The sequence below is a fragment of the Pseudophryne corroboree genome, chromosome 3, assembly GCF_028390025.1.
Source record: "Pseudophryne corroboree isolate aPseCor3 chromosome 3, aPseCor3.hap2, whole genome shotgun sequence".
NCBI lineage: Eukaryota > Metazoa > Chordata > Amphibia > Anura > Myobatrachidae > Pseudophryne > Pseudophryne corroboree.
The window spans coordinates 372385932-372407108 of record NC_086446.1 but is presented as its reverse complement, the minus strand read 5'-3'; the positions used below and the strand labels follow the sequence as shown (position 1 = coordinate 372407108).

The 21177-nt window shown below is 43.3% G+C and overlaps 1 protein-coding gene across 1 annotated transcript in view; it reads right to left on the bottom strand.

The window, feature by feature from the left end:
• LOC135055626 (all-trans-retinol 13,14-reductase-like) overlaps window positions 1–14057 on the bottom strand; it is a 60004-nt gene extending 45947 nt beyond the window's left edge. Inside the window, exons 1-2 of the mRNA XM_063959898.1 lie at window positions 13562–14057; window positions 10020–10202 (exon numbers count right to left, since the gene is read on the bottom strand). Coding sequence (XP_063815968.1) covers window positions 10020–10202; window positions 13562–13808 — 430 coding nt within the window. The 5' untranslated portion in view covers window positions 13809–14057. The remainder of the gene's footprint in view (window positions 1–10019; window positions 10203–13561) is intronic.
• Between the last annotated feature and the right edge of the window lie 7120 nt (window positions 14058–21177).

Here is a 21177-nt window from a genome sequence, read left to right as displayed (position 1 = left end):
AAAACAACAACAATACTTAGGCACTCTACCTAACTGTTCCATGGATCATGAGTTCTATTACAATTCCAGTTGCACGCAGTATTGAATGGGAGTTGTTTGGGAAAGGGTCTGGGCCCAGTGCTTCAGGATCACTGACAAGATTCTGGGCAGATATAGCACACAACAGTGTGACCTGTACATACCACCTCATGCACATGACACCACATCATTTTGATTCCACTTGTGAAAAAAGTTAGTAGGTACTGTATGATTAAGTTACTGTATTTACTAACATTGCTCAGAGGTGCAGCAAATATATAAAAGCCAATGCTGATAGTTTACTATGCCATTGATCCTTTTCATAGACAAACATGGGAGGCATGCTGGCTCCAGGCAAGTTCGATACGAGCAGGCACACGGGGCATCAGGCTAGTAAGGGCATGTGGTTAATTCAAATTTGATGCTGGCCATTAGCCAATCAGAGCTTGCGGACCACCACCAGCAGCAGCTCCTGATTAGCTGCTGGACCGCAAGCTTTGATTGGTTCATGAGCCGGTGCCATATTTCAAATGGCTGCTGGAGACCGAACTCAGTGAGGGGTAGGGCACTGCGCTTCTCTCCCCTCATACACGAGCAGAAGCAGCGATGGCAGGCCAGCAGCGGTGAGCACTACTGGGGGCATTATGTGTAGCTGGCACCACTGAGGGTATTATGTGTATCTGGCACTGATGGGGGTATTATGTGTATCTAGCACTACTGGGGTATTACGTGTATCTGGCACTGCTGAGGGTACTACATGTATCTGGCACTACTAGGGGTATTACATGTATCTGGCACTACTGGGGGTATTACGTGCATCTGGCATTACGGGGGGTAGTATGTGTATCTGGCACTGCTGGGAGCATTATGTGTATCTGGCACTGCAAAGGGTATTATGTGTATCTGGCACTACTGGTGTATTACATATATCTGGCACTACTAGGGGTATTACATGTATCTGGCACTACTGGGGGTATTACATGTATCTGGCACTACTGGGGGTATTACGTGCATCTGGCATTACTGGGGGTATTATGTGCATCTGGCACTGCTGGGGGTAATATGTGTATCTAGCATTGCTGGGGGCATTATGTTTATCTGACACTACTGGAAGCATTATGTGTAAGGGGCATTACAGGAGAATTTGGTAAAAATGGAATGCTCCGGACTCTGGTGCGCAAGACCTGATTGGATTCCTGCAGCTATCTCAGCCATTGTGATGGTAGGACTGTGTGTACCCGTCCATCCATGTCCGGGGGATGTCCTGTCCAGGGGGGTATATATGTCCGCAATCACCGGGAGATGGGGAGAGAGAGAGATTACAGCCTCCCTGTATGGTCCGGACCATTACGTTTTTTTTACCACATCCCTGGATCATACAGAAAGACTGTATTCCCCGTCCCTGTCTCCTCCTAGAATGGATCTCTGTCAAAGAGACCCACCAGGACAAGACACCCCCGGACAGGGATGTACATTACTATCTCCAAAGTAGCTGTGATTGCTGCAGGGATCTGGCCCGGTCCAGTGTTCCAGGGTCCGAACTGTTCCAGTTTTTACCCAATCTTCATTACTGGGGGCAGTATGTGTAAGCAGCCATTATTGTGGCCATTATGTGCAAGGATCACTACTGTGGGCATTATGTGTAAGGCTGCCAATTGTGTGTGTAGAGGGGGGTCATCTGATAATATATATTTATTTATAGTTTGATAACATAATATATAGTTGCGAGGGGGGTGCTTCAAAAAATTCTCGCTCAGGGTGCTAGTAGAGCTGGAGTTGGCCCTGATTGTGGGGGGGGGGGGGGGGGGGGGGGTTAAATAGCCAAAAAATCTTTCCTCCCCTGCCAGGTCGGTGGTTCAAATCATGGCTACACTAGCAGTGTTCTTTAAAAAGATCTTACTACCGCAATATGCATTAGAAGGGATGAAAAGGAGCTGTTGTGCATGCTCTGATTGGGTGGGCACATAGCCAGATTAATGGAGGGATGCAGGGCATACTGTACCCCGGGCCCCCCTGTGTCATGGGGCCCCTGGCCAAAGCACACTGATATTACTAGCTTTCCCTCTTAATGAGAGAGCCAGAATGCGAGCAGGACAATATGCAATGCAGGCAGAGACACAGGAGCATCATGTTTCATGAGCTACAGACCAGAGGAGAGATAGGAGGGTGGAGAGAGCTGTAAGTGACACAGGGATCACAGCTTCTGCTCCTCCCCGCCTGGGTGTCTGAGTCCTGTGTAAATTGTTATGCAACTACACCATTTCGGTCTAGAGATAGAGAGACACACAGAGAGTCCTCCTGAGTCCTGTCCCAGTGTGTAAGTAGTACAGATGCTGCTGCTATTCTTGCATGGGACAAGATAAATTATTTTATTTTTCTATGTGTATTTTAAGGTTGTTTAAGTTGTCTTTGTTCCACTACAAGAACATTTTATAAAATAGTTGCCTTTCAATTAGGTGGAGCTACTGTATAAACAATATCCAAGCATTATTAAACTATTAGTTTAAAACTAATATACACCATTGGTTTCCATTTAATATACAGTACACAATCTATACTTCCCACCGTGACCCATTCCAGGAGGGACAAAATGCTCTCAACCTGGACTTCCTTCTTAATTTATGATTGCAAACATCTGTGTTGAACTACCTTTCTTATCAATTAAATAGTTCAACATAGGTGACATCAATCATATAGTAAGAGGAAGTCCAGGTAGAGAGCATTTTGTCCCTCCTGAAATGGGACATGTTTGGAGTTATGCACAATCTAATATACATCCCCTACCTTCCACCGGGGCCCCCCTGTCTTAAGTGCCCTGGGCACCCCTAATTTAAGGCTTAATCCGGCCCTGGGTGGGCATTTAAAGGCTTACTGTGATCACTGGCCCTGTATATGTCTGTAGTGTTACATACACTACGCTATGTATGAGGCAGACTATACTGTAGCTTGTTACATGCTAGGAATTAGACGGTAGTTAAGAACCAAGGTTAAAAAAGGGTTGAGATTGCCTAAAGGATAAAATAAAAAAGGGGCAGACTAGATGGGCCAAGTGGTTCTTATCTGCCGTCAAATTCTATGTTTCTATGTTTATGTTTAACCACTTGGCCCATTTAGTCTGTCCCTTTTTTAACCATATTCTTACCTCAAACCCTATTATAGAAACATAGAATTTGATGGAAGCTACTTATGCCCTCTTCATGGGCTGTCCACTCTCAATCTAAACTCGAGCATTTGGAACACCTCTACAAACGTGCTTGACCCTGCCTTTAAGCAATGTTAATAAATTGCACTAAGAGCTGTATTTATTTATTTATTACACAATATTTTGGAGGGACATATATTTACCATGGTGGAACAGCAGCAGATATATGCGATATCTGCTGCAGTCTCTCCATTTCTGTCAGCAGAAGCCAAAGCTGGATTTGGGCCTCACGAGGCCCTAGGCAAGAAACTGGCTTAGGGCCCCCCCTCTCCCAAACAATGCATAGCACTATATTTTTGGTCCTGATTGTTGTTCCCCTCTGATGCACAGTTGCAGTGCAGACAGTCTGACAGCGGGACTCTGGGAGTGCGGACAGGAGCACAGTGTTCCTCTGGGAATGTTTTGGATGGGATGGATTTCGTAGTCCACTGGGGTCCGTCCACAGGCCCATTGGGACCCGCCAGGCCGTAGGCTGGTGCCTTTGCTGTCTTGCAGGAAATCCAGACCTGGGAGAACCAGCCTCTATAGGTTTCTGCTAGGGTGTCCGATTTATCAATGTCCGGAATATGAAGCTTGGCTCACGCAGTTAATGTGTTTCAGATGGCGTTAGCTGCTGTAGCCTATGGGCCACACTTCGCACAAATTACTGGAAGAGGGTTAGGGTCAGTAGTCCATGCATGCACACTAGCACCTGGGGTCCCAAGAAAGGAGTGATATGTTCACATTAGCGATCATTTCATGCCTTATGCATTGCATTGCAATAAGAAATTGCAATTATCAAATCTTAAACAAGTTAATTGATCAATATGCTCCTAAAAATCTGAGAATCTCTTCCAGAGACTAGAATGAACACACCTTATATTGTGCAAAATGCTGAAATTAAAGACAAAGGAGCTAATTCAGGTTGGATTGCAAACCGCGATCCAACCGGAATTATTACATTTGCTCCGCAGTCACATGCGCAGCGCCCGTTATGTACAGTTATTACATATGCCAAGATCAACAGTTTTCTGACACTGTAAAGCAGACATAGCAGTTTGTCAGCTATTATTATTATTATCCTGGAAGCCCAGGTAACTGATCTAGAGCAGACCATTACGCGACTGAGGGATATTCACAATCTCGAGCGAAGTTTAGATAGAACGGTGGAGGAGTTGCAGCATGGGTTACAGGTAGTTGAGGAAAATTAGGTAGGCAGTTGGGTCACTGTTAGAAGGAAGAAAAAGAGGGGGAGGTACGACATCTCGGATTTATCAAATCCGAACAAATTTGCCCGATTGGACGAAGATTCGGTGGATGATAGCAACGAAATGACGGAGCTGGAGGAGACTGCTCCCTCTAGCACCCGGAGGAATGGTCCCTCTGGCTCAGACGGGATGAAAGCTAGAGAGGCGCCCAGGCAGTTGGTGGTGGTAGGGGACTCTATCATTAGGAAGGCAGATAGGGCAATCTGCTACCGGGACCGTGATCGCCGTATGGTCTGTTGTCTCCTGGGTGATCGGGTACGGCACATCACGGACCGGGTAGATAGATTGTTGGGAGGGGCTGGGAAAGACCCGGCGGTCTTGGTGCACGTTGGCACCAACAATAAAGTTAGTGGTAGGTGGGATGTCCTTAAGAAAGATTATAGGGACTTAGGCCAGAAACTACAAAAAAAGACATCTAAGGTAATTTTCTCCGAAATATTACCAGTGCCACGTGCTAGCCCAGGGAGACAGAGGGAGATTAGGGAGGTAAATGTGTGGCTCAGAGACTGGTGTAGGAAAGAGGGGTTTGTGTTCTTGGAACACTGGGCGGACTTCACAGTCAGGCACCATCTTTTTTCTCGTGACGGATTGCACCTGAATGAGGAAGGGGCTGCGGTGCTGGGGGGAAGGATGGTTAGTAGATTGGAGGAGCTTTTAAACTAGGAGTCTGGGGGGAGGGTTTAGCTAGGAAATATGGGTCATGCAGCGAGTATAGTAGGGATGGTGGTAGTGAAATAAAAGGGGGTGGAAAAGGGGGGAGGGAAAGTGCAGCCGGTAAGGGTATTTACATGGGTTCTAATAAGGGTGATAAGAAAGGTATTGCTAAAGCATTAAATAATAACAATTATGTGTCATCATTACAGCCTATAGAAAATGTTGTACGGGACTTAAGGGAAAATACTTATGTCAGGGCGGTGAATTTAGATGGGAACATTGGGTTGACCAAAGAGAAAAGTAAGGTGGGCAATACTAAGTACGGTGGGGTTGGAGAGGGAGCAAGAAGGACAGTCTGTATCAGTAACTCTACGGATGCACTAGTTAACCAGGATGGGAAATCTTTAGGAAAACAAACAAATAAAGGAACCGATAAACTAAAATGTATGCTTGCAAACGCAAGAAGTCTAGCAGGTAAAATGGGGGAATTGGAAATGTTAGCATCAAAGGCTGAGTATGACATTATAGGTATTACGGAAACATGGTGGGACGACTCTCACGACTGGGTTGCTAACTTGGAGGGGTATTCTCTTTTCAGGAGGGACAGGGCTAACAAAAGAGGAGGTGTATGTCTTTATGTTAAACCATCACTTAAACCATACCTAAAGGAGGTTATCTATGAGGAGACTGGCGATAATGTGGAGTCACTATGGGTTGAAATCTCAAGTGGGGGAATTGAGGCAAAAAAACTAGTCATAGGCACATGCTACAAACAGCCAGATATTAGCATACATGAGGAAGAACAACTATTGCAGCAAATCAAAACGGCTGCGGGATTGGGGGACATCCTTGTGACTGGGGATTTTAATTACCCGGATATAAAATGGAGTAAAGTTTCATGTGCTAAAGCGAGGGGCAGCAGGTTCTTAAATATGTTTAAGGATCACTACTTGTCTCAATTAGTCGAGGACCCAACTAGGGGTAAAACTACCCTGGATCTAGTAATTACTAATAATGTGGACATTATATCAAACACTAAAGTTGGGAGACTTTGGGTAACAGTGATCACTATATGATCACATTTGACATCAGTTTCAGGAAACATAGCTACAGGGGTTCCACCAAAACTTTGAACTTTAGGAAGGCTAATTTCAGTATGCTTAGATGTGCACTTAACGACATAGAGTGGGAGGTTCTGTTTAATAACAAGAACACTTCGGAAATGTGGGATGTTTTAAAAGGGTTGCTGGATAGCAATATTCATAACTTTATTCCCATGGGCAGTAAACGCAGGAGTATTAAACTCAAACTGATGTGGCTTAACAAGAAGGTTAAGGCAGAAATGGATAAAAAAAAGCGGGCTTTCAAAGCATTTAAATCTAATGGAACGGAGGAGTCTTTCAAGTATTACAAAGAGTGTAATAAGAAAGGCAAAAAAGCAATAAGAGCAGCTAAAATGGAAAATGAAAAGCAAATCGCTATAGAGAGAGTAAAACCAAACCTAAAAAGTTTTTTAAATACATAAATGGTAAAAGGTTAAAAAAGGAGAATATAGGTCCATTAAAAGATGAATTAGGAACATTGTTAAATGATGACGAAATAAAAGCGGAAATACTGAACAAATTCTTTCATCAGTATTCACCAGTGAAGAACTGATGGTGGGAGTAGAGCATAACAATTGTGACAGTAATGATTCATGGTTAGATATTTAAAGAATACAGAGATTTCACACCATCAAGAAATTGCGCTACCAGGCTGCATTTTCATGTGATGAAGATTTTACTGCTGGATTTTTGGACTATTAAACAGAATTATATTTTATCATAACTGCTTTGGTTATTGCATTCCATATGTTGGAAGTGATCTCCTTTTAAAGAAAAAAGTTAAAAAGATAATACACTAGATTGTATCCCTGACTTCTCTCTTTCATGTACCACTTCTGAAAAATATACACCTTCATTGACAATACATGGGGGTATGAAGATGGTGGAAAACTGAGAGAAGCAACTGGTTCAAGATAAGTAGAGATTCCCTTTTTGTTTCTTCAATTAGGGGGAGCGCAGGAAAGAGGACATTCAGAAATGTTGGTAGTTTGAAATGGTTAGATATTTGTTTAAACGAAGAAGTAGTCCGGGGGAGACTAAGCAAAATTAAGATTAATAAATCACCTGGTCCTGATGGACCACACCCGAGGGTTCTTATGGAGCTTAGTTCACAACTAGCACGACCCCTATACTTGATTTTCAATAGTTCAATTAGATCAGGCATGGTACCGAAGAATTGGCGTATAGCTGAGGTAGTGCCATTCTTTAAAAAGGGATCCAAAAATCTTCCGGGAAACTACAGACCAGTTAGTTTAACATCTATAGTGGGGAAAATATTGGAAGGAATTCTAAGGGACGGCATACAGGAGTATCTACAGTTCGCTAGAATTATTAGCAAGAACCAGCATGGGTTTGTGAGGGACAGGTCATGTCAGACTAACTTAATTAGCTTCTACGAGGAAGTGAGAAATAATCTTGATCAAGGAAAAGCAGTGGATGTGGTCTTCCTAGATTTTGCAAAAGCCTTCGATACAGTTCCTCACAGGAGACTGATGATCAAATTAAAGGAGCTTGGCCTAGGAAAAACTATTTGCACATGGATAAGCAGCTGGTTGGATAGCAGGGTACAGTGAGTAGTGGTCATCAGGAAGTACTCAACCTGGTCCCCAGTAGTAAGCGGAATACCACAAGGGTCCATATTCGGACCATTACTGTTCAACATATTTAGTAATGACATAGAAATAGGCCTGGAAAGCACAGTGTCAATCTTTGCAGATGATACTAAACTGTGTAAGGTAATTAATTGAGAATTGGATGTGGAGTCCTTGCAGAAGGATCTATCTAAACTTGAACTCTGGGCATCTAAATGGGAAATGAGGTTCAATACAGACAAATGCAAGGTTATGCATTTTGGGACTAAAAACAAACTTGCATCCTACATATTAAATGGGGAACGCATAGGGGAAACAGAGTTGGAAAAGGATTTGGGGGTATTCATTGATAATAGGCTTAATAACCATACACAATGTCATAACGCAGTAAAGAAGGCAAGTAAGGTGCTAGCGTGCATAAAAAGGGGAATTGAGACAAGGGACTCTGATGTAATCATGCCGCTGTATAAGGCATTGGTACGTCCGCACCTGGAATATTGTGTTCAGTTTTGGGCGCGATTGTATAAAAAAGACATCAGTGAACTCGAAAGTGTTCACAGGCGAGCTACTAAATTGATTAAAGGCCTAGAAGGACTGGACTATAAGGAAAGACTTACTAGGCTGAATATGTATACACTAGAAAAGAGGCGCCTAAGAGGAGATATTATTAATATCTTCAAATATGTAAAGGGACATCACAAAGAGTTATCAGAGGAATTATTTATTAAAAGAACACAGTTTAGGACACGTGAGCACTCGCTGCGACTGGAGGAGAGAAAGTTTTGAACGCAATGGAGGAAAGGGTTCTTCACTGTTAGGGCAATCAGGATGTGGAATTCCCAGCGAGGGAAGGTGGTAATGGTGGACTCTGTAATTGGATTTAAAAAAGGAATGGATAAATTTCTGAATGAAAAAGCTATTCAAGGTTATAATACTTAAAATATCAACGTGGTTAATCCGGGGGTAACATAGAATTTGTCGGCAGATAAGAACCACTTGGCCCATCTAGTCAGCCCCCTTTTTTTTTTTTTTTTACATTATTTTTATCTCTAACCATATTTGATCCTTATTTCTTTGTAAGGATATCCTTATGTCTATCCCATGCATGTTTAAATTGCTCTACTGTCTTAGCCTCTACCACCTCTGATGGGAGGCTATTCCACTTGTCCACTACCCTTTCTGTGAAATAATTTTTCCGCAAATTTCCCCTGAACCTCCCCCCCTCCAGCCTCAGTGCATGAGTTATAGTAGCTAACTAGTCATAAAACATTATTCAGCGGGTATGTAGATTAATCACAACTTAAAACAGGTTGAACATGATGGGCAATTTGCCTCTATTCAACCTCAATTACTATGTTGCTATGTTACTATATGGCGCCACAAAAGTTCTGCCGCATCCAATTACAGAGTACATAAACAAATAATCAAAACAGGAAAACAGTTGAAGACAATATACTGTAGGACAAGAACAGGGTAAATAAACATAGCTACATCAGCAGATGACATTGGAGTAAGTATCAGGGTGACAGAAAACTGCAGGATTTGGTGCAATTGAAGATTATTAAAGTAAGAAAAGCATAAGCACATGAGGGAAAAGTGCCCTACTCATGAGAGCTTACATTCTAAAGGGGAGTGGCAGACAGACAGGGGTGACACAGATGGGGTAGACAGACAGCGTAGAATAGAGGGTTAGGATGAGATTTGGCTGGGTTTGGTGAAGAAATGGGTTTTGAGAGCCCATTTGAAGTTTTGTAGAGAGGTGGAGAGTCTGAGGGGAAGAGGTAGAGAGTTCCAGAGAAATGGAGAAGCACGTGGAAAAACTTGAAGGTAGGAGGGAGGAAATAGTCAGCAGGGAGGAAGTAATCAGTAGGCAGGAGAGTCGGTGTGCTTTAGCAGAGTGAAGAGGACGGGTGGGAGTGTAAAGGGAGCTAAGGTCAGAGATGTAACTGGGAGAGGAGTGGGTGAGGGATTTGTAGGTGAGTGTTAGAAGCTTGAATTGGATTCTGAAATGGAAGGGAAGCCAGTGAAGGGCTTTTAGGAGAGGAGAGGTGGACATAGTGTGTTTGGTGAGGAAGATGAGCCGGGCTGCAGCATTGAGGATAGATTGGAGTAGAGAGGAACAACAACTACCAGCGTCCTCAGGCTGGCAAACTTGTAATCCCACTGAACTGTAGCTAGAGAGCCACATGGTCCAAATACTCACCCACGTCAAACTCGTATCCATGTTCTTGAAAAGTGTGACAGCTCCCTCCTGCTTGGTCATGCTGTTCTAAGACTAGAACTTTTTTGCCTGCCTTTGCAAGCACAGCAGCTGCCGATAGCCCACCCACTCCACTGCCAATAACCAATGCATCCAGGTTAGGAGGGATTCGGTCCTGGGAGAATCCTGCACTAGACAAAAGACACATAGAAAGCATTAATAAATAGCAGGACAGAGTGTTTCAACACATAAATCAAAGATGTCAATCTGCTCTTCTGTCTGTGAAATCATATAAGTGGGAGCTGACATCTTACTCAGAATTGTGTGCAATAATTCAGCGGTCTACTGTAGCAATGGAAATGGCATCCCATTCATTCCTTGAAGGGGTTCTCCATGTTTAACGTAAACATTCTATCACTCATTTAGCATTCTCTCCATAACTGTATAATTTGTCAAGGGTCTGCTATAGTCCCTGGAATACAATAACATTGAAATGTTTATGGAACAAAGGGGGTAGTTTTTTGCAGGGCTGCGTTTTTTGCTGCCCTGCGATCAGGTAGTCACTGCCTACAGGGGGAGGGGAAAATACTGTGCAAGTGTGCATTCGCTTCATAAGCAGAGCTGCAGTCTCTGCTCAGCCCAGGACTTACTCAGCTGCTGCGATGTGATACTGCTGATCGGGGCCAGAGCTGACGTCAGACATCCTCCCTGAAAACGCCAGATCCCACCTGCATTTTTCCGGACACTCCAGTAAAACGGACAGTTGCCACCCACAAACGGTCTCTTCCTGTCAATCACCTTACGATCGCCTGTGCAATTGCATTTTCCGCATCATCCCGTCGCTGGGCACTGATGCCCGGTGCAGTCATCCGATGCGCTGGTGCATTGCGGTGCACACACATGCGCAGTTCAGATCTGATCATCCGCTGTGCGAAAACGCACAGCAGCAATCAGGTCTGAATTACACCCAAAAACCTATACTAAAGCTTGACTTTTTTATTATGATTCTTTTTTATTTTTATTCTTTTTTATTATTATTATTCATCCCCCTCCCCAACCCCAATCGATGTTGTATTACCAGGGTTAAAACACAGATTTAGTGACATTTAACATAATTGATAAAAAAAAAAAAAAAAAATAATAATAATAATAATAATAATAATAATAATAATCTGTTTCTACCTCTATGCAGAGCCGGCCATAGACATAGGTAAACTAGGCAATTGCCTAGGGCATTTGATATGCCTAAGGGCATCAGCAGCTTCTGCTGATTAAAATGATATGCGGCATGCCTATATTCTGTGTATACAGATACAGCCACAGTCTCACACAGTATATAGGCATGCTGCATATCAGTTTAATCAGCAGAAGCAGCTTGTGCATCCTATCCACATAGCAATGCAAATAAGATGCATTTTCATAAAAAAAAGGTGCCCGACGTTAGCATTGAGGCAAGATTTATGAGGACACATCTGTATCGAGGCAGAGGTCACAGTGTTAGTGGCAGTGTGAGTGCTGTGTGCATGTGAGTGGGTTGGTTGTGCAGTAGTGTTTGGAATATGTGTAAGGAGCATTATGTGTTTCATGTAAAAATGCATTAATAATGTGCAACATATGTGTAAAGGGGCACTATGTATGTCATTATGTGTATAAGGGCATTAATAATGTGCGGAATATGTGTAACAGGGTACTACTGTATGTGTGTCATTATGTGTATAGGGGCATTAATAATGTGCAGCAAATGTGTAGGGGGCACTATGTGTGTCATTATGTGTATAAGGGCATTAATAATGTGCGGCATATGTGTAAGGGACATTATGTGTAAATGGGCATTATTAAAGGTTGTCATAATGTGTAAGGCACATTATGTTTATAAGGACATTAATGTGTCTCATATGTGTAAGTGGCATTACTGTGTGGAATTGTGTATAAATGATTTACTAATGTGTGGCATTATGTGTATAAGGTACTTTACTATGTGGCGTTGCGTATAGAAAGGGCACTACTGTGTCATCTAATGTGAATAAAGAGCAATAGGGTGTGGTGTAATGTGAATAAGGAGCAATTCAGTGTGATGTAATGTGAATAAGGGGCTCTACGGTGAGGAGTAACGTTTATAAGGTAAAGTGATACTACTGTGGGATTTAATATGAATTATGGACACTATCGCATGATCAAATGTGAATAAAGTTGCAGTACTGTGTGGCGTAATTGGAACTGGGGTTACTATTGTGTGGCCATGCCCCTTGCCAGCAAAAACACCCCACTTTTTGGGCTGTGCGCCAAATGTGCAAACTGTTCCTATTTAAAATAAAGGGGGTACAAACACCAAAATAGGGACTGCTATGGGTGAGGGGTGATGGTGCTGGGAAAAAGGTGCAAGGTCAGAGGCGGAACCAGCGATGGTGCTAGGGGGCACCAGCCAAAATCATGCCTAGGGCATCATATTGGTTAGGGCCGGCTCTGCCTCTATGTCTATCTGTTAATACCTGATTTGTCTTAGTTGTTTACAATTGTAAAGCTCAGCGGAATATGCTGCGCTGTATAAGAAACTGTAAATAAATAGATATTAAATAAATCTGTTAGTAGATGTGTGTTATGGCCCTGAAAAGGGTGTAGTATTGTATGCCGGTGGCCAGGCTCCCGGCGACCAGCATACCGGCGCCGGAATCCCGACCGACAGCATACCGACAGTGTGGCGAGCACAAATGAGCCCCTTGCGGGCTCGCTGCACTCGCCACGCTGCAAGCACGGTGGCGCACTACGCGTGCCCAGCTATTTATTCTCCCTCCTGGGGGGTCGTGGACCCCCACGAGGGAGAATAGCTGTCGGTATGCCGGGTGTCGGGATTCCGGCGCTGGTATACTGTGCGCCGGGATCCCGACATTTGGCAACCTGAAGACCACCCCCTGAAAATACAACGATTTATAGTAGATCATCATTTTAAATTGATAAAAATCAACCTTTAGTAAATATACCCCGTAGTTATGATACCCCTTAGGGCTGAATTTTTTTTCTCACAAATATGACACTCTAGTATCCTCTTAATCCAAACTGTATGGTGATCTAATGTACAATTGTTTATAGCAGATATAGCATATTATAGAGCACTTAAAAAATATTACAGTAAGATGTATTGAATAAGCAATTTTAATACGGGATAGAGATGTGCAGTTTGGTTCTTTAGAAATCCAAACTCACCCAAATTTTGCGATTCCGAATTGAATCGAGTCCTGGTTCGGTTCCCCTGAGCAGATCCGATCTGAACAGAGTCCCGATTAAGATCTTCCCGCGGTTCTGAATTCGGATTTTAAAACGGAATTTGGTGTTTTGAATTGCAAAAATTACATGATTTTAACTGATTTTATCCATTTTCAAGAAATCCAAAACATTTGGATTTGAAATCCGAAATTCCGAACCAAAATAGTTGAGGGTGGTTTTGCAAAACTAAAACCAAAACATGACATTGAAATTAGAACTAAAAACGAGACTCTTGTTTATGTACTGAATTCTTCAGCTGTATGTTGGAAGTAAAATCCACTTACCTTGTTTAAGTACTTTGTGTCTAGCTCTCTTGTCAGTAACTAGAGGTCTCGGGGGCTTCACACAGTCTTCCCTAAACAAACTCCCCCATCCATAATAAAACCACAGATATAAACATAGCAGCAGAAGACACAGGAGAAAAAGGGATACAATCAAGAACACCATTATTGTGTGTACAGTGCAATGAGTTATAACGTACACGCAAGTACACACAAGTATAAAGCACATAAAAAAAGAAACAGTACACATATATGGAGCACAGGGCTACATACGGGTACAAATACACACAATCATACACAATCACACAATCAGAGAGCTGTACAAAGAAAATCTATGCACAAATATTGCTGCAGGCACACTGACCAGAAATCACAGAGAGATAACCAGTATGTAGACACACTGCACAATCACCACACTGCAAAGATACTGTACTCACACATACATAACTCACACACTACGGACTAAACTATACTCCAGATTATCGACCCACATACACTGATTTCAGGCACTAACAATGCAATGAGTGTACTATTATATGTTTGGTATTACACAGGACAAAGGTTCATTCTTATCACAACAAATCCAGGAGAAATGCTTGCAAAACCACTCCCCATTATAGAATCAGCTAATTGAGACTGATAATTACTTCTATACATGGCTGTGCTACCATCAAAGTAATTAAAGTGGCCACCTAGGACTAGTAAATCTAGGATTTTTGTCACTTGGGGCAAGGCAATAATTGTGTGTGTGGTCCTCTGCCGGTGTGCTCATAAATCAAATGAGACAATGGTAATCCAAATAATCATATATCCATATAATGTGGGGAGGAAAAAAAAAGAAAAGAAAATGAAAACAAACGAAATAAATAAATAACAAAATTGCAACATATGTATCTCCATATGTGGAATACAATGTTAAACTACATGCAAGACCCAGGCAGCAAAACCACAGTGGGAAATGAGTGTCAAAATAAAAGCATGCAACCATAAAAAAAGATTTAAACATAAAAAATAAGATAAAAATGGGGAAAGAGAACCCGTAATCACAATTAACACTTCATTTGGTCTCTATGGGGGCTGGGGTTGTGTTACCGGCGGCCGGGATCCCGCCACTCATCATCCTGACGCCGGGATCCAGGGCGCAGAATGCCAGTGGTGAAGGGGGGTGTAACAAAGCCCCTTGCAGGCTTGTTGTGCTCGTCACACTGCGGGCTCACTGGGTGTAGTATGGTATGCCGGCGGCCGAGCTCCCGGCGACCAGCATACCAGCGCCGGGAGCACGACTTCCGGCATACCGACAGAGTGGCAAGCGCAAATGAGCCCCTTGCGGGCACGGTGGCGCGCTAAGCGCACCACACTATTTATTCTCCCTCCAGGGGGGTCGTGGACCCCCACGAGGGAGAATATCTGTCGGTATGCCGGCTGTCGGGATTCCGGCGCCGGTATACTGTGCACCAGGATCCCGACAGTCGGCAACCTGAAGACCATCCGGCTCACTCTATGGGTGTCATGGACATCCACGAGTGGGAATAGTCCCTGCTGGTCGGCATGCCGACTGCCGGGATTTTGAGCAGGTGGTATGTACTGTTTGGTATTGTGACCAGCAGTTTCCCAACTGCCAGTCACATAACTACATCCCCTCGATGGTACATATTAAAAAAGAAAAACACAGTGTAGCGTAATATTGTAAAAAAGTTGGTGCACTATAGATGTTTGTTACACTCACCCTTTCTAGGGTTAAATGCAACTCCTTTGTTGTCTCTATTACTGAAACGTCATCCAATGTATAAACTTTAAATGTGAATTTTATTCCATGTATATTAAAAGCAGATAAAAAGTCCCATAGGAGAGATAATCACCACCCACTGGACACAAACAGGATTATACACAACTGCATAACAGTCCCAGGAACTCTGGAATTTCCAAAAGATACTGGGGGTAATTCAGATCTGATCGCAGCAGCAAATTTGTTAGCTAATGGCCAAAACCATGTGCACTGCGGGGGGCAGATGTAACATGTGCATAGAGAGTTATATTTGGGTGGGATATATTGTTTCTGTGCAGGGTAAATACTGGCTGCTTTATTTTTACACTGCAATTTAGATTTTAGTTTGAACACACCCCACCCAAATCTAACTCTCTCTGCACATGTTATATCTGACCCCCCTGCAGTGCACATGGTTTTGCCCAACTGCTAACAAATTTGCTGCTGAGATCAGATCTGATTTAGACCCACTGTACTGGGAATGTAATTGAATCCAGTGGAGAGTTTTGTCATGTGCAGGCCATACTTTCCTACTTTTATACCTGTATTTTTATTTTATGGAGATATAAAGGCTAAGAATGAAACAAGAGTTGGATGTAACCATTTGCATCACCCCATGGACATGGCAACTTTTATGATGATGCTACAGGCCTATTTATTAAAGTAAATTACCATGAAAATGATTTTTAGTATCCCCACAATTTAACAAATGCTGAATGCTGGAAATATGAGAGATACTGTATGTCCTGCTTTAGGCAAATTAATGAAGAGGGACAGAGCTGTAACTAGACATTGTAGCCCCGGGGGGGGGGGGGGGGGGGGGGGGGGGGACAGAGAGCACTGGTGCTCCCTCTCTCCCCATCTCCTGCCCTTGACAAAAAAACTATTACTGTCAATTTGCAAAAAATGAAAATTATCTATATGAGAGTTCTTCTCTTCATGATGGACTGACAAAGGAATGCGAGGTCTTTCTACTACAGTGAGCCAGATCGGATGGTGTGTTTATTGCTTCTTCCATGGTGATTTTCAATATGGGGGTGCATAGAAGGATAAATACTCTCTGTGTGGGTAAAAACATTGCTAGAATCTGTGCTAATGTTACCCAACCTAGGACAATATTTCATGCCAGGGGATGTTAGTCATGGGAAGCTGCTTATAAAGTAGCATGTGGAAGGGTCTAATGGCATATAAGGGGCATGTGGAGGGGTCTGATGATACATAAGGGGCATGTGGAGGGGTCTGATGGCACATAAGGGGCATGTGGAGGGGTCTGATGACACATAAGGGGTATGTGGAGGGGTCTGATGGCACATAAATGACATGCGGTGGGGTCTGTTGGCTCATAAGGGGCATGTGAATGGGTCTGATGTCAGATAAGGGGCAAGTGAAGGGGTATAGTGGCATAAAAGTGGCATGTAGGGAGGTCTGAGGTGCATTTTTAATAAATAATTTTACTGAAGCTGAAAAAGCATGACGGACTGGGACAGCAGCCTTGCCACTCCCAACAATTTGTGTCCTTGGTGACGACACCGGTTGTACCATCCTGTAGCATATGCTTGAAGATCTCTGTGCATGTGATCCTGCAGTAACTTGTCAATGACAACATTAGGCAAGACTGAGAAAACTACCCCTAAGTAGGAGGAGGAGCTCTGAATTGAGAAGAAACATTCAAAACCACAGTGACATGGAATGCTGGCATTCAGGGTGGCAATGCAAATGTTAACAAAAGGACACCTAATAGCATTATAACAACCCTGTGGATGTGGCTCACAAGTGGAATTACATACAGGGAAGGCAACACAGGTTTATCTTTCTGGAGTCATTGGGGTACAGTTACTAAAGCTTCTAAAATTGAAAAGTGGTGATGTTGCCCACAGCAACCAATCAGAATCTATCTTTCATCTTCTATGATTCAATAGAAAAATGATAGAATCCGATTAGTTGCTGTTGGCAGCATCACTACTTTTCAATTTTAGAAGCTTTAGTGAATTTACCTCACAGACACAGTAATAGGCACTAATTATTTTAAATAATTGGTGTGCTCATATTACCCCCATCCCAAATGTCGTGTTGCAGTTAAAATGCCAGCTGTCAGGATCCCAGCGTTCAGGCTACCGACGCCGAAATCCTGACAGCCGACAATACCGACACTCGGAATCTCATCGCAATTGGGCTATTCCCACTCCTGGGTGTCCACGACCAAGCCCGCAACATGGCTAGTGCAGCAAGCCCGCAAGAGAACTTTTAGTGCTTGTCCCAATGCCGGCATTCTGGCGGACGGGATGCCGCTGTCGGGATATTGACAGCCGGCATCCCGTCCGCCGGTAAAAAGTATGTATTCCCAAATGTCATGCAAGGTTAGTGACAACTCAAATTTTGGGATGATCAAGCACCACTGACCTGGCACCTACAAACATAGTCTAGTTATAACACCAGCATGATCAAATACATGTTACTTGTACACAATGTCTTTGTGTCTTTACCTTCTACAGTTGCTCAGGCTCAGTCACATGACACCTACAAACATAGTGTAGTTATAACACCGGCATGATCAAATACATGTTACTTGTACACAATGTCTTTGCGTCTTTACCTTCTACAGTTGCTCAGGCTCAGTCACATGAAAAAGTTTATACTGGAGCTTTTCAGTTGAGACTTTAATTCCTTTCTAGGTAATTCTTTTTATCTGCATTTTTCCCCCTTTTTCATTTTCACTTGAAGAAAGTGGGTATCACTTATCTCTGTAGTATATGATCCTGTCCCGCAGACAGATGTCATTCACCTATTTTATCAAATTGGATTCTCACTTCTCAAGTTTTTAATTTTGAGGGTTGCATTGTGCTTGCATTCAGCAATCATAACTAAGGAATACAGAGAATAGAGAATTTAGAATTTTTTAAAAATGATTTTGATCTGTTATAGCCATATTGAGATGGCAATAAAATAACAGGTATTCCACAATACTAGGGTTTTGTTGTCGTATTCTTTTGTAACCCTTTGTAGTACAAGGTAAAGTGAGAAAAATTATGTCTCCCCCCCAAAACATCCATTTACAATAGAAATAGAGCTTTCCACTCTTTCATAAATTGGCTTGTAAATGGGTTCCCTTAGTGATGGAACTTGGAGTGGTAGACCCAGGTGCAAAAGTATAATTTGGTTCCACCACCTGCACCCCAACCCAAGTTCATAATACGCCACACGGCAGTGGGTGACAGTGAGATGTAGTTGGTGACAGGGAGAGGCAGAGGGAGGCAAATGGTGACAGCGGAAGGCCAGGGAAAGCAGAGGGTGACAGTGTAAAGCAGGGGGAGGCAGAGGGAGATGCGGGAGACTGGGTGACAGGGTTGTGCCCCCTATCATTGTGATTGTACGCACAATGGGCCTAATTCAGACCTGGTCACAAGCAGGCGTTTTTTGCACTGCTGTGACCAGGTAATCGGCGCCTTTGGAGGGGGCATTTGCTATGCAGGGTTGGGATCGAATGTGCAGACAGCTGTACAGCCCAGGACTTACTCTTGCCGTGCGATGATCAGGGCCGGAGCTGACGTCAGAAACCCTCTTTCCAAACGGGTGGACACGCCTGCGTTTTCCTGGGCACTCCCTGGAAACAGTCAGTTGCCACCCACAAACTACCTCTTCCTGTCAATCTTCTTGCGATCGCCAGTGTGATCACTTTCTTTGTTCATCCTGTCGCTGTCTGGCGATCCCCGTCGCCGGGGGGCGACTCGCCTGTGCATTGCGGTGCATACGCATTAGTGATGAGCGGATTCGGTTTTACTCGGTGCATGCACAGTTCAGACGCGATCGCTGCTCAGCGAAAACACACAGCAGCGATCGGGTCTGGATGACCCCCAATGTCCTATGTGGTATGGAGAACAGGGGGGCATGTACCTTAGTGGGGGCAGAAACAGAGCAGCATCTGCTCTGTCCACCCCTTGTACCTTCTTTAGTTTGGCATTTGGTCAAGACTCTGACAGCACTAGTTACACCAGTTGTGAGCTGCCTTTAATCCAAAGACAGCAGTGAATCAGAAAAAATGTACAGCTGTCTATTAAATAGAAGCAGTTATAGGCTGTGATCATCAGCGCTGATATCACCTGGCAGGACTCCTCTATCAGTCATACACAAGGTCAGCCCTGCCTACCTAAGGTTAGGGGCAGGTCCCTCAGGAAGTGGGGCCCACCCTGCTCTCTGCACTGTGCCATTCATCCGACATTGCTCAGTTTGGTCTGCAGGGCGGACAGGAGATAGCTCATTGCTGGTCTGGGCAGCAATTGGCCCCTTAATCCTCAGGAGCCACGGTGCAATGCACCTGCTGCACCAATGGTAATTCCACCTCTGGGTTCCCTGTATATGGCTGATCCCCTGACATCTTCAAACTAAACCTGTTCTGTGCAGTCTTGTTGGTTGAGAAAATGAGAATAATGCTGTCTGCATAACTAAAGCCAGGGTCAGACATCTGTGAACCCAGCGGATTGCCGGAATGCCAGTTAATTAAACAGTTAATTAAGCAATTGGGATCAGATTTTCCTAATGATAGTATCTGACTGAATTAAATCCTTCGAATGGAATGAATGGTCTCATCATTTCTATATTCAAGTAGCCGTGGGTTCTAGCTCCTGGGTTAAGTGCCTGGTGCTATTCAATTAATGCCTTGGGGGAGCCTGAGACTAATCTCCAGGGTTCAATTGCAGATTTCTGATCACACTCTCCTGAGGTGTGAACAGAAATCCATGTTATCTAGTGCTTCAAGGGCTGTTTGCAGGCTTACCACAGGCGTTCATAGAATAGCAAAAGAAAGGGAAACAGCGAATCCAAATGGGGGTAGATTTCCTAAAGGGATGAGACTTGTATACTTAGCAACCAAAATACTTTGTGTTCATGAATGTATAGTGTTAAAACAATTTGAATATTGTCCAAAATTATTTATTTATTATTATTTAATCTTAAAATCCTTTTCTACCAAAAGACATTTTCATAGTAGGTACCTCAAAAACATGTGTGAGGCAAAGACACTTCTCATAGAGCAAATCAGTTGGTTAAGAAATGAAAAAAGTAAGTAATACCAGGCACCTCTAATGGGCCAATTTGACAGCAAGAATAATCGTAATTGAATCCTACTCAGTATCGTCCTCAAAGCTGATGTTGGGGTTCCACAGTTTTTACCTTAAAAAAATAATGGTGTCTCTTATAATGTAAAACAGTAAAAATGTATTCATAAAACATAAACAACCAAATATAGGGGGAGGGTCTTAGTACCGTGTGTAGCCTTTTCCAAAGGCAATGTAGTCAGCAAGAAAGGCTAATGGAATCCCCGGGTATAAGACCTCTTATCTGACATAACAGAGTCTCCGGATTAGGCAACACGCAGCACGTAGAATCTCCTCCACCTCCAACGCATTTCAACTCAGTAGAGCCTTCCTCAGATAAAAGCTCCTGGCACTTAGCCCGGGAGCTATGACTTACCGCACGTTAGCCGCAGGTTTACTGTGGAAAATAGTAAAACTGTAAAGAGTGAACTCTGGCGCAACTCAGTCTGCCCAATCTAACCAATTTATTATCCGCCCAAACAGATAACAAAATAGTCAAAATAATATGTGAGAACAAGTAGTTGATCAAAGGTGACAAGAACAATAAAACACTTTAGGATGGGTCAAATCAATAAAATGAGTAAATACAAAGAGCAGACATATACAATACTTGGCCCCTAATATGTGTGGCATGTCCAAGGCTTTGTGTTTCCTCACAGATGTCAAAATATTCAAATGAGTACATGTGTAAGAAAAAACAAAACAGAAAATACACTGTGTAGTACTGGAATTAAAAGTTTTCAATCTTTTGTCCAGAAAAAGAG